The sequence below is a fragment of the Eptesicus fuscus genome, chromosome 8 (assembly GCF_027574615.1).
Source record: "Eptesicus fuscus isolate TK198812 chromosome 8, DD_ASM_mEF_20220401, whole genome shotgun sequence".
NCBI classification, from domain to species: Eukaryota; Metazoa; Chordata; class Mammalia; order Chiroptera; family Vespertilionidae; genus Eptesicus; species Eptesicus fuscus.
Genome location: NC_072480.1, coordinates 81,443,110 through 81,457,166, shown reverse-complemented (window position 1 = coordinate 81,457,166; position 14,057 = coordinate 81,443,110). Strand labels below are relative to the sequence as shown.

Genomic DNA, 14,057 nt, shown 5'->3' with positions numbered 1-14,057 from the left:
CAGCTCTCAAATGCTACACTTAAGTAGAAAAAACACACATTCACCATTTTACTTGAGTATCACATTTATAAAGGGAAAAGATACACTGAAAATATGTTGTTATAGAAATTAATGTATAAGACAAGGTCATATTTAACATATAATCTCAATAAAGAGAAAGTTAGTTGTAGGTACTAGAGCATCCGTTCTAATGATATCCTGTAATTGTTCCTTTTAGTTCACTGTGAAGAAGGGACAGAAAAAGATTTGTCCTTCAGATAATGATCTCTGTAATTTTTCTTTCCTGCCTTACCCAGTTGGCAAAGTTGATGCATTTGGGAAGATCTTCAGTCATGAAGGGAGAGAAAGCTCATGAGCACAGTTAAGGACAAATGAGGTAGAAACAGTCATCAGTTATTAGCACTGAAACCACACTCCTAACCATTTTCTTTATTGTGTTTACTTAGTAATTTGACAAATCATTTATGTCCACAGTATTAAAAATAGCACTAACTAGCTGAACTTGGATAAGATATGCAAAGCAGTGTTAAACCAGCCAGAAACGGATACTCCCCTAGTTAAGGCTTGATGGAATTGTCACCAGAGAAAGTAAATGGAAACAAAATAATTTAGTTGGTCGTGCCCTAAATTTTAAAGTTTTGAGGTATGGGAAACGAAGTTTTGAGAATTGACTCTAGCTTTTAGGATAAAGTAGGGCTATGTAAAGGCTACTTTGTGACAAGATCCTTCTAAGAAAGGCATTTATGCCCTAGCCCAGTGGTCGGCAAACCGCGGCTCGTGAGCCACATGCGGCTCTTTGGCCCCTTGGGTGTTCTAACGCCACTTCTTCAAAATAGACTCGCCCAGGCTGAAAACCGACTTCTGCGCATGGGCCACGAAGTTTCGATCGCACTGCCCGTGGTATTTTGTGGAAGAGCCACACTCAAGGGGCCAAAGAGCCACATGTGGCTCGCGAGCCGCGGTTTGCTGATAGCCGGTTTGGTTCAGTTGATAAGAGTGTCAGCCTATGGACTGAAGGATCTCGGGTTTGATTCCAGTCAAGGGCACGTACTTCGGTTGGAGGCTCAATCCTCAGGGTTGGAGTGAGTGTCTCTCCCACACTGATGTTTCTCTCCCCCTCCCTCCCACTCTCTCTAAAAATCAATGGGAAAAATATCCTTGGGTGAGGATTAACAACAACAAAAGGCATTATATGTAGAAACACTTCTGTAGGTCTTAGGATACCAATCTTACGAACCAGATTTGTACGCTGTTGGAGTATTATCGAAAGCTCTCTTATGAGAATGTGTGGCATACAATACTGAAAAGGAACCTTGTGACTCCTCATGATGAATTCATGTGAACAGGGGCAAAACTGCATAATCATGGAACAGAATGAAATGCTGATGTCCTCACTTGTATCTTTTAACAGGTCAAAAGGTAGGAAGTTCTTGTCTTCCCATGGTCCAGAGAGGAGGGGCTGATTCACCTATTCTTCTCAACTGAGGTAGCTCCAATTTCTAAATATCAAGAGGATAAGGATCCATAGAATTCTTTTGTGCAGTAGGAAGTACAAGTCTGTTGTGAAATGGCTTATGGCATTCTGCATCAGTCAGAGGAGGGTAATACTGCCGGTAGCAGACATAGGCAAATGTCAGGCCAATCACGGATCCAGTTAGTACATCTGAAGAGAGAGGAGATGAAGTCTTCTCTTAATCATATTAGACTCTTCAATCATGCCAGACCGCACACAGTACAGAGAACGTGGCCCTCCAGGTTATTCTCATTGAAAAACCCAGGGTTAGGGCTTTCTCAGTTTGATCAGAAAGTTTACAGGATTATCAGATTGTTCTCTAAGCACCAAAGCAAAACACATTTTTAGTTAAGTATAAGAAGCCTTTTCCAAGTACATTAGGTTGATTTTTTAAATTCAGAAGAATAACAAAGGTTTACTTCATGCTGTTAACAACTTTCATTGTTTTCACCACTTAAAGAGTTCTAGAGGAAGGAATAAACTTCAGGAGTTGTCTCTTCTCAAAAAATTCGTTTACATTCCTTGAATTTTAGTTTCATTTCTGGACAAGATCTCATGACAATTAATTTGATTTTTATTTTAAGACAGTAAATAAATTTGAGGTTTGTTATAAAACATTTCTTATAGTTTATTCTAAATTTATGATGCCTCAAAATAATGAAAAAATTAGGACATTAATTCTTGGTTATCTCCTTAAAAGGTCCCGTCTCCTTTCTCATCTTTCATGTAGTTATAAATGCATTCTCTTAGTATAGGCCCCAGACCATCCTATACTCACGGGTTTATTCATTCAACAGACTCTTAGTGAGCGTCTCCTCTGTGCCAGGTGCTGGAGATAAAATGATGAGTGATAGATACATGGAAGCTTGCCTACCTTGCCAGTGATGCTTATAGTCACAGGTGCGGGACAGTGCAATCACAGTTGCTAAAAGCAGAGGTGACAGAAAGGCACAGAACCTCCAAGATTTTCCACGGCCTTGTGGTGTGAAGCAGTGTAACTTCCCTGCCAGGTAGAAGGAAGCAAAGGCCAGCCCAGCAAATGCAACTAGAAGAGGGAAAACCTGTAAGTGTATGTCTTTTAAAGGAAGCTACTCACTAATTAATCTACAAGTAGGAGGCCAGGGGACATGAACATATTTTATCCCTTTTTTTGTATATTTCTGGAGTAGAACATTGATTATGAGGGAGAAGGAAATTAAAGGAAAAATTAAACTATTTTGTGTTCCAAAGTTAATATCCTAAGAATAGTTTTTGGAGTACTAGTTGTATGACTTGGGGCAGGTTACTTTACTTCTCAATGCCTTAGTTTTCTCATGTATAAATGAGAATTATAAAAATAATAGTACCCACTTCATTGGGCTAGTATAGTGTCAAATGAGGTAGAATCTAAAATGCTTTCCACTGGCTGGTGTGGCTCAGTGATTGAGAGTCAACCTATGAATCAGAAGGTCACAGTACGATTCCTGGTTGGGGCACATGCCCGGGCTGTGGGCTCAATCCCCAGTGTGGGTGTCAGGAGGCAGCACTTGATTCTCTCTCCTCATTGACTTTTCTATCTACTTCTTTCCCTTCCTTTCTGAAATCAATAAAAATGTATTTTAAAAAATAAAATGCTTTTCAAAACAGCTGACACATAGTGTCAAAGGTTAGTTAATATTTCTATGACTAGTACCAGATTGTAGGATCTAACAAATAATACATTAGTAATAAAATGTTCAAATCTCAGGAAGGTAAACTACCTCCCCTATTCTTGAATATTTACCCTAATATTGAGGCTCAGGCTTGTGAAATCTTGGGGTTCTTAAAGATGGAGGGGGGGTCTCCAATTTCTAGATACAAGAACAAGAGTAGTACGATGTTTCCATCCTCACAAGCTTCCTACGTGAAATGCAGTGATCCCCCAAACCATAGAAGTAGAGTCCACATGGTAGGCATACAGGAAGAATGTCCACTAGGGAAGCTCTTCCGGCCCTCGTTCACCACATCCTTATCGCCCGTGCACGTCAAGTCAGAGTGGGCTTGCCCATCAGGGAAGCAGCGGTAGAAGAAGTCCGGGCGTGGCCTGGAAGAAATGAGCAGATGTCATTTCTGGTCACAACTCCAGAAATTATATTTTAGTGTATCAGACATCCATAATCCTGTTAACTGTCGGTTAAATAGTGTCCAGGCAGAATAATGAGATTGGATTAGTATAGTCACCACTAGAGAAAAGCCTTATTTCCAGGGTCAGTGTTTAAGTCGGGGGATGGGGAGAGTGGAGGAGGAAGCCAAGGTTGTTTTATTTTGGCACATGGTTACCTTTTAGGGCAAAGAGCAAGTCACAGTGCAGCTTCGGGGGGTTCTCTAGAGGACACTGAACACTGCTGTGGGTGCCAATGGGAAATGCTGTTTGGGGCCGAAAAGAGCCCAGTGTCACCCGCAGGACTGAGGGGCAGGGAAGGGAGCAAGAACAGGCTGAGACTAAAGAAGGATAAGGAGAAATGTGTGCCGGAGCGCCATCAACCGTCTCTCCCGCCGAGGGAAGGCCGAGGCAGGCACTGGTACCCTCTTGCCACTTACCTCCCCACTATCAGCTTTACTGTGTTGGTGAAGACACCATTCAGAACCAGGGCAAGGCTGGCAGCTGGAAGACAAAGAAACCCATCGTTAGTGGCATCCGTCTCGAAGGAATTGCATGGTCACTGTCTCAGTGACAAGCCATGGCCTTTCTGAGATAGAGGAATGGTCGGGCTCAAGCTGACTATAAAAATGGTTCTGGCCCTGGCCGGCGTGGCTCAGTGGTGAATGCCAGCCGCGTACCAAAAGGGTCTCGGTTCAACTTATCCTGGTCGTTGCAGGTTCGATCCCTGGCCTCTGTTGGGACGTGTGCCGGAGGCAACCCATGGATGTGTCTCTGTCACATCGATGTTTCTCTCTCTCTCCTTCCCTTCGACTCTCTCTGAAAATCAATGGAAAAAATATCCTCAGATGAGGATTAACAACAACAACATGATTCTGGCCCTCAACAATTGACCGCTCAGTTGTGGCACAGGGAGAACTTCTGTGCCGGCTGAAGCCATTTCTGAGGCGCACACAATCCAGGGCATGCAGGCCATCTGTGAGGTTGAAAGTTCTGAGTGCTATTTCTCTGTCTCCCAGGGCAGTGGTCGGCAAACTCATTAGTCAACAGAGCCAAATATCAACAGTACAACGATTGAAATTTCTTTTGAGAGCCCCATTTTTTAAACTTCTTCTAACGCCACTTCTTCAAAATAGGTTCGCCCAGGCCGTGGTATTTTGTGGAAGAGCCACACTCAAGGGGCCAAAGAGCCGCAGTTTGCCGACCACAGTCCCAGGGTAACAAGTGGGGTCCAGGCAGATACAGGGACTTCAGGAATGTAGAACTCGGTGGCTCCCACACTGAGGCCACAGCCCTGCCTTCTCATTCCAGCACTGACACCAGCTGGAAAGGGTCAGCTCTTACCCAGGCAGGCTTGTTTGCTGTCCGTTGTGTCCGCCTGCTTGAGCCATTTGGCCAGGAGGATCAGAGACAGTGGGGAGAGAGATGCAATGGCCTGAACCAGAACATGTCAAAGGTTAACAAACAAAACCGCAAAACCAGTTGGTAAAGGAGCGCCACAGGGAGAGGGAGGGAGGTGACAGAACTCATATGTCAGACCCACCCGCTTCCCAGGAAGGACAAACTCGGTCCTCCAGCAGGACAGCCTCTCTAATGGCCGGCGCCCTCGGGAGCGCACTGGCGAGGGCGCCCTAAATCTGGCTCTTAAACATTAGGAAGCAACATCTTAGCACATCAACAAAGGGAGGAATAGGCCTCCCACCAAGACCATTTGGGAGCCAGAAGGACCACTTTGGCTTCCCAGCGTTAAAGCGCAGTAAGCAGTCCCCAGGGGCAGGAGGAAGGGCTCGCCTCCACGCACAAACATCGACTTGGTAGGGAAATACTCTGCTTCCACATACGGATTCCGGTACAGCCACATCTCCTCGGGCTGGATAAGCCTCTGGAAGGGAGGGAGAAGCTCCGTTACCCTGAAGGGAAACAAAAAAGTGCCGAGCACGTTGGTCTGCTTCCCTCCGGCTCCCCGCGACCTCGGGAGAGCCTGCAGCGCTGCGGGGACCCTCCTACCCGGTCCATGCAAGAGAGTGTCGGGCCCTGGGGCCCGATCCGTAAGCCGCTTACAGGAAGGCCGTGAACAGTGCGATCCGCAAGCCCAGTTCGGCCCAGAAGGCCTCCGCTGCCTTCCTCATCCGAGCCATGCCGCCGCCGCTCAGCCGGACGCGCGCTGACGTGGCAGCCGCTGCGGCGAGCACGCGAAGCCGCCCCCGGAGGCCGGGTCCCAGCGGCTGTCAGCGCCCGCTGGTGGGCACTCGGGGAACTGCAGGCACGGGAGGCGCTCAGCCTCCTTACCCCGGCCAGGTCAGCGGCAGCTTGGCGTGTTCTCAGATCACCTAGCGAGAGGGATGGAGGGCAAGCAGTGCTGTTCTCCGGTCCTTTCGGCAAGGAGCTAGTTCCCAGTGTCCTGCCACGCAGCAGGCTACCTTCCCGTCTGATAAACCAATGGGATGAAAGTGATTTCAACCTCCCAGTCATGTCCTTCGCCAACTGGCCAGAGCCTGAATATTCTCAGAGGATACCAAAGCCCGTAGCAACGTTCTCCGAGGACCTTTCCTCCACGAACACAAACGAAACCCCTGCATTTGCGGGTCCCAGTATATCAGCAGCATTGCATCTTGAAGGAAGATGTACTTCGCTCTCACAAACGTGCGGTGCTGCAGGCCTTGCTGACGGGGTTGGCACTCTGGGTGGGGCAGCACCGCAGCCAGTCCCCTCCCTCCCAGGAAGGCCTCTGGCCCAGAGACTAGAGCAAGAAACTACAGGCAATGAACAAGTCCACATATTTAATTTGGAACATACAGGACAATTTATTGAAGTCAATCTCAAGCAAAATCTAAAATCAGTGGAATGTCATTAAAAACCTTTCCAAATTAATCCTTATGGAAGCAAAAAAAACCCCAACAAAACAAACCACATTTGAATTCCAAAGTATTTATAAAATAAAAAAGGCAACATCTCAGTAAATATAATATACAAAAATTGTATATTCCTACCAGCACAGACAGCAGTAAGCAGCTTAAATATTACAGGCAATCCTAAATACACGATAACGAGTCAACAATAAGCTATCTATATACAGGTTAACCAAGCTTTGCACAATTCACACTATGCAGTAAAACATAGGCCAATCAACAAAATCCCCAAAATATATATCTTGAAGTCTGTGTGGCAACATCAAGTCGATATACAGTAATGCCCTAGTGGAACACCCCCAGGAAAATGGTCACTAATCCTTTAGTGTCGAGCTTCTAGCCGAGTCACAGAAACTCAGAAGAGATTGACTTTAGTGAATATTGGTGCTTTGTTATTAAAGACTCAAGTCTCAAGTGATTTAGGTAAAATAACATTTCACAGGATCTACAAAGTTTATTACAGATAAAGTACAGAAATAATCTACAAAGGTTGTTATCATAGATAAAGATCACAAGGAAATGAAAACAGAATCTGTCGGTATCTGTGTTTGTGCAATATCACAAGTGGGTAAAAATGAATTTCTCATATCAATTCAAATTTGCACACACCCTTGTATATAAAAAGAATCTTATTATTAGCTAATTGTAATCATCATTTAGCAACTTGGTTGTCTGTGGCAATAATGATTTTCTTTTTTAACAAAGTATGTGACAGCACAAATGAAATAGAGATATAAACAAATTTTATCCAGTCCACTTCCAAACTGACAAGAATACCTTATCAGTACCTAATCCAGATAATCTGCATTCACACATATCAGAAGTCTGTGGTGGCCAGGGAAGGGGGTACTGGAACCTGAGGGTGCTTCTTGCCAATATGCAGATAGAGTAACGTCACATAAGAAAACTAAGGACTGAATAAATGACTTTGGCAACTACTCATCTTTTCCCTTTTACTTACATGTTAATGACTTTCAGAGGCTACCAAAAAACAGGTAACTCTCTTTCTCCTCCCCCTTCATACGTATGTGCCACAAGCACCTCAACTGGTCACTTAAGCAACGGACTGACAAAAAAAATAAAATAAAATAAATGGTTTTTAAACACACAGGTTACACCCAGCATTTCAAGAGTGTAACATAAGTGCAAATTCCCCCCACCCCCTTCCCAGGCAGGCATACATTAGAAAGAAGAGGTGCTTGGGTTGACAAAATGATAAAGAACATACATGGGAAATATTCATCAAAATGCTGCTGGCATCCCATGCAGGAGTCTCTCCCTCAGATGTGTTCATTAGATCTGAGAAACCCACTGTGAACAAGCTCTCCCACTGCAGAACTTCACCTTTAATTCGTGTGAAAGAGGGTAAGAGACTAGGCTATTTTCAAAACAGTGTATAAAACAATGCTTTCTACTTCATAATTTTTAAAATAACTGTTAAAATAAGGAGAATCTGAAGAATTTCAAGTACTTAAAACACCTGAATACATGAGGCAGAGGTCTCAAAGTTAAAGTGACTACTTCGCACCTGTGGTAAACATCGCCGTCCCCCTCCCTTCCCTACAGTCCCACCCCCTCTTCTCCCGGTGCCCCACCCCGGATAAAAGTTGATAGATTTCAGTATATACAAATTTCCAACTTTCCAATATTTGTTAATACATGACAAAGCTGTCTAATTATATCTATGCCCTAGCTAATCTGAAAATGGGAGGAAGTTCTCCTCTTTGTTGACAAATAACCACAGACCAATTCTATGTGGCCCTAGGTCCAAGGAAATTATTCCAAATGATCATTTCATGTCTGCAGCAACTTGGACAGCTCGGGGGTGGCTAGATACATCAGCCTTGTAAGAAGGATGACAAGTCTAACGGACGCTGCCCACAGAGCAGCTTCCCAGTATCATCGTACCTCATGCACAAGCACATCACACGTAAGCTTCCCAAGCGGTGACGGTTTTCTTATCCAGCTGGGACATAGCAAGTGGCAGCACCTTGACTTTAAGGTGAACGTTAAAGGAAGCTTTGTGTTTAAAAATGAAACAAAAGACAAGCAACAAATGCTGGGTAGTCCAGAGATTACATTCTGTACAGTGGCCTATGTATCTGTTTCCAAACTGCAGATCTGGTTGGACCCTGATTGGAACACATACCATGCAACAAACAACTCCAAAAGGAGACCCTACTTCATGAACCAGGAAAGTTGCCCAACAACCTGCCCCGTCTGGGCGTCCTTTACATGATCACCTCAGAATTGCACAACATTATTTACAAATATTTGGGAATGGCAGAAGGGAACTGGAGCAGTCTTACCTGACCCCATTATTATTATTTTAGTTTTGAGATATGTTCCTGCCTTGAACATACAAGTTTCGATGATTCTAAAAGTAAGCCTATTCTATACCTTAGGCCAGATTATTTTTGAGAACTGAGATCGAACGGGAGCTGTTAAAACAAACACAAAGTAAACCCCACCTCACCCTAGCTCTAGCCCGGATTAAACATAAGAATGACTTGCGTCCTCGGGCTGCTTTAGCCTTCTGGGCCGCTCCTGGCCGCTCCTGCTCTCTCATGCCGGCCAGGCATGGCCCAGCCCCTCTCTCCACTGCTCAGCGCCTGGAATTTTTATCAGGATTTCATCTTTAGTTGTTACCGATCCAATTTCTGATGCTTTATGCTGATTATGAAAAATCTTATCTTCACTTCTTCCTCCCGAGAATTAACATGAGGTTAAAAAAAACAACCATCACCATTATCCCAAGCTGCTTTAAGTTATTTCATTTTGGACAGTAATAAAAACCAACCATGTATGCTCTGACCACATACAGATTTAAAATTTAACCAATACCAGCCTCAGACTGAGTGAGCAATGTGTGTTTGGAATATTTCACTGGGGAAGCACAGGCGAGCACAGTGCATGTATACTATGCACACTTCAAGCACAACTTACTCTTTCTGCTTCCAGAACCTGCAACTTCACAATGTATTCAATAGTCAACAGTGACACGATGGCGGAGTAAGAAGAGCTCCTTGGCACTGGCATGACTAAAACCACTTTTCAGACCATGAAAGAACACTCATGCACAGACCCAGAGCTAGGCTTAGCTATTTTGTTTTCTACCCTGATTTCTGAAATGACAGAACAATCCTATTAGCCCCCCCCCCGCCCCCCAAATTAAGCAGGCTCAGCAGAGCTCTGTTATAGATACACAAACAAAATGTGACACAATGAAGAACTGCATAAAAATACTTAAACCTAAGGTTTTTGTAGTTTATAGACTAGACCCTGGCTTACCATATAAAAGTCATCAGATATCAAATAGCACTAAGGAGATAAGATTTCATGTTGGATATTGTTTTAACAAGAGTTACATTTTGAATATGAAAGGAAATCCTTCATGTTAGTAAGTTTAGAAAAGCAAACATCATATATATATATAGAAAATAAAGTTTTAGTATGATAAAACCTAGATTTTCTTAAATTATTTTTTAAAAGGACATCAAGCTATATAATTGTTCAAGAGCAAAGGTTAGTGTCTTGGCGAGATGTCGTCCATGTTACTGGTAGCAATCACAGCTGCTAACATGTACAGCATTTTCCGTTTTGCTCTTTCTTTTGGGAACGTATCTAATCAACAGAACTACTGGAGGCCCAATAAGTTACCTCCAAATTAATTGCCAGAATCAGGCAAGTGGCAGTTTAGGAGCTTAAGTAAAGGAACTGTAGTGTTGTTTTTCCTGTTTTGTCCCCCCCCCCCCCCAGACAAAATCCAGTATCATTGCACATTTACATACAAAAAAAAGAGAGGCACAAAACAGCTTTTCTTTTTTCCAGAGAAGAGCTCTAAATTGGTAGGAAAAAGAAACACACACAACACAACTGAAGGAGTGTGGTAGAGCATCTACCCTCCCTACCTTCATAAGGTTACCAGGTACTTCTTGAGGGAAAATAAATGTTACCAGGTACCAGCAATTAATTGTAAGCAGTCAAAATTCACAGAGAAAGTTAATGTTCATTCAAGCTAACTCTAGACTTCTACTTAGCACAGTGTTACAACAATGTCTGACATTACTAATCATTTCATACAAGGAATGCTGGAATATACATATTCCTGGGGGTTAAAAGAAGTGAGTTTTGTGGGCAGACATCTTGGAGCACTTGCATCTATGAGATGCAAGCACCAGAGCCAGCCGTCTGGCTAACACTGCTTCCTTAGGAGCTTCCTAAGTGGCTCCTGAGATGAAGTGTGTTTGTGTGGCTATTGTACACCCCGTAGAAGTGCTTCCCCGCCCTTCTCCTACGGGACAACGTTAAGTACCAGATAACAGCAATTGCTGAGATGTGCCCCCTCCCACCCCAAATAGGAACTAAACCCAAAAGAGCTATCCAAAAACAATTCAAATTCATCTGTGTAGTTTCACCAGGAAACTTGAGGAGTCAGATGATAAAGGGAATGTTTGATTAGGAGAGGGAAGCAGAGACAAAATAAAATACCCTTAATTCTTTCCAAGTCAACTAGGGTGTGACCGAAAATGGTGCTTATATCATCCAACTTTTTTGGTCTGTGCCTTTCGTCTCCCTCTAGCTGCCTTTATCTGTGTGTCAAGAAATAGGAATGAGCCCGGCCAATGTGCTCAGTGGATGAAAGTTAAGCTATGAACCAGGAGGTCATGGTTCGATTCCCTGTCAGGGAACATGCCTGGGTTGTGAGCTCCATCCCCAGTAGGGGGCGTGCAGGAGGCAGCTGATCAATGATTCTCTCCTATCACTCTTGTTTCTATCTCTCTCTCCCTTCCTCTCTGAAATCAATAAAAATATATATGTATATATATATATAAAAGAAATAGGAATGACCATTCTAATACTGCATTCATATCTACATAAATGCACTTCATCAAAAATACCCACTATCAATGGAAAACATTCCAAACTCAGTAAGTGCATACATTTCTTTTTCTCTCCAAACCCAAACCAAAATCACACTATATAACTTTCCAGGTACAGTTATCACATCACAAAGCCCACCTAGTTTAAGACCACAGAGGTAAAATCCACGGAAGCATTTTGTTTTCAAGAGGCCAGATTCAATGCTTCCATAGAACCCTTCTCCAAGGCTATGAAAGACATTTTGAAGGGAAAGAGAAGTTAGCCTACCTACTACACAGTAAAGAGGTATATAAAGATCATCATATCCTTTGCTAGAGGGCTTTCTCCAATTCCTACTTAACACACTCACACATACACTGATTAGACTATCTGAACTACACTTCTCAACATTTTAAAAAATGAAAATAAATAAAGGAATGATGGTGACTTTTGCTTTTTACAACCAAGGACTTTACACTTATTTCATTAACAAAACTTTTTCTTTGTTCTTATTTTAAAAGCAAAGACATCTCTTTTTCCAACTGCAAGGCCTTGAAGCAAAATAAAAGGCAAGAAAGGACCAAGGGAATCGAACCCTCCACTCAAGAATCACCAAACCAACAAAATCAAACAAAATCCAGATATCCCCAACTGCTTCTGCCACAGGACCAGGCTCCCAGTCTCTTAATAAGGCAGTACTGATGGCAAAGGCTGTGCACACTGCAGCAGTCTCTCCTTTTACTAACACACCATCTATTTACGTTCTGCTTTTCCTTTTTGTTCAAAGACAAAGGAAATCACCACCCATTCATTCTTTTGCTTCTTCTCCATGATCTTGTGATTCCAGTTTACATTTGATCTTGCTCCAGTATTCTGGTGGCACAGGCGCCCCGGGGTCATGTTCCGAGCAGCAGAGAAGGCCTTCCAGTGCAGAGGGGACCAGAGCTCCCTTCCCATGATCTTTACAGAAGGAACGTGGACAGAACTCACAGAAGGAAACAGCTGCACTGCTGCACTCATCGCACTGATGCCACGGGCACTCCCACTTTCCTAACGGGGCGGACAGGAGGAGAAGAGCCCAAGTTAGTGCCTGTCTTGATTACCCACGAAAAACCCAGGATCCCACCTTCTCTGGAGACTGATCAATTGAATACAACTCCAAATTTCAGCCAAACATTGGTCTGGCTGGGTGAACCATTAGGTACAGATGTGAGATACTGCCCATAGTACTCACCTATCTTTATATATAAAAGCCTAAGTGACTGTTATGACTGGATAACTGGCCAGTAGCTATGACATGCACTGACCACCAAGGAACAGACGCTCAACGCAGGAGCTGCCCCCAGGTGGTCAGTGCGCTCCCACAGCCAACCTCTTGCTGCCGGCCAACCTCCCGCAGTCCCTTGCGCCTCCCCACCCTCTGCTGGCTGGCCCCAATCTGCCCCGATCACCAGCCAGGCTGAGAGACCCCACCTGTGCACAAATTCGTGCACCAGGCCTCTAGAGGTAATATAAAGGAGAAACCAATCCTTGCTGGCTCATAGGTATCCCAAATTTGCAAACAGACAGATTTTCGCTAGCATAATTTTTGTTTGCTATGATTGTTTGTCCTAGTCAATGATTCCTATTCCACCACTCCACTAAGGACAGTGGACTATATTCTGAGTTACACATAGTTGGCAAAAATGCAAGTCTGAGAAAAGGTCTTAAAGATCTCGCTTACCATATGGTGGCTGAGTCAGGTTAAGGCATAGGAGGTGGTATGCTTTGGGACAGTCCTTTTTGTCACACATGACCAGCTCTCCACCATCTCCACATTGAAAACAGTAATCTTCATGCATCTGCTTTGATTCTGTTTTGATTTTTCGTCTCTTCTGCTTTAACTTAGCATTTCTTGCCCTTTCTTCAGTTGTTGCCACACATGCCGACTGGCAGGAAAAAGGATCACAGTTTAATGATCATAATGCATGAAGCTGTACAGAGAAAGGAAAATCCTACAACACATTCATTTAATTTCATCTGTTGTTCAATTAACTAAAAAACACCAGGAGGACTCATCCCATAAAAATAGTAAAATAAGCTGGTGTCGCTGAAACCGGTTTGGCTCAGTGGACAGAGCGTCGGTCTGCAGACTGGAAGGTCCCAGGTTCGATTCCGGTCAAGGGCATGTACATTGGTTGCGGGCACATCCCCTGGTGGGGGGTGTGCAGGAGGCAGCTGGTCGATGTCTCTCTCTCATGGATGTTTCTGGCTTTCTATCCCTCTCCCTTCCTCTCTGTGAAAAATCAATAAAATATATTTTAAAAAAAATAAAATAAAATAAGCTGGTGTGGCTCAGTTGGTTGGGCTTTGTCCCATGCTCCAACAGGTGACCAGGTCAATTCCAGGTCAGAGCACATGCCCAGGATATGGCTCAAACCCCAGTGGAGGGCATGCAGGAGGCAGCTGATCAATGTTTCTATCCCTCTCTTCTCCCTTCCTCTCTCTCTAAAATCAGTAAAAAATATTTTTAAAAAATTACAAGGACACCGAGATATAATTTACATACCATTAAAGTCACCATTTAAAAAAATTAATTATCTGTTTTTAAAAATTGCTTTTAGAGAGAGAGAGGGGAAGGGAAAGAGAGAAACATCGATTTGTTGTGCACTCA

General features: G+C 43.7%; 2 protein-coding genes across 2 annotated transcripts in view; both read right to left on the bottom strand.

Annotated features, from left to right (window-relative positions):
• Positions 1–77: 77 nt before the first annotated feature.
• On the bottom strand, positions 78–5,770 carry PLPP5 (phospholipid phosphatase 5). The gene is made up of 8 exons (XM_008146162.3): positions 5,694–5,770; positions 5,434–5,542; positions 4,977–5,067; positions 4,073–4,136; positions 3,451–3,575; positions 2,388–2,558; positions 1,225–1,663; positions 78–348 (listed from the first exon to the last, which is right to left on the bottom strand). The coding sequence occupies exons 1-7, from the start codon at positions 5,768–5,770 to the stop codon at positions 1,500–1,502; spliced, it is 801 nt and encodes a 266-aa protein (XP_008144384.2). The 3' UTR covers positions 78–348; positions 1,225–1,499.
• A 4,544-nt stretch (positions 5,771–10,314) lies between these two features.
• NSD3 (nuclear receptor binding SET domain protein 3) overlaps positions 10,315–14,057 on the bottom strand; it is a 109,796-nt gene continuing 106,053 nt past the window's right edge. The window contains exons 24-25 of the mRNA XM_054720042.1: positions 13,128–13,332; positions 10,315–12,454 (exon numbers count right to left, since the gene is read on the bottom strand). Of these exons, the coding sequence (XP_054576017.1) occupies positions 12,213–12,454; positions 13,128–13,332 (447 nt within the window). The 3' untranslated portion in view covers positions 10,315–12,212. The remainder of the gene's footprint in view (positions 12,455–13,127; positions 13,333–14,057) is intronic.

What these genes read in the sequence shown, in the direction of transcription:
- PLPP5 (XM_008146162.3), bottom strand. Translation starts at nt 5,770, where the DNA reads ATGGCTCGGATGAGGAAGGCAGCGGAGGCCTTCTGGGCCGAACTGGGC. An exon ending in GCACTGTTCACGGCCTTCCT is followed by an intron (nt 5,543 to 5,693) that starts GTAAGCGGCTTA and finishes GTTTCCCTTCAG; the next exon opens with GGTAACGGAGCTTCTCCCTC. An exon ending in CTATAAGCATCACTGGCAAG is followed by an intron (nt 1,664 to 2,387) that starts GTAGGCAAGCTT and finishes CTCTCTCTTCAG; the next exon opens with ATGTACTAACTGGATCCGTG.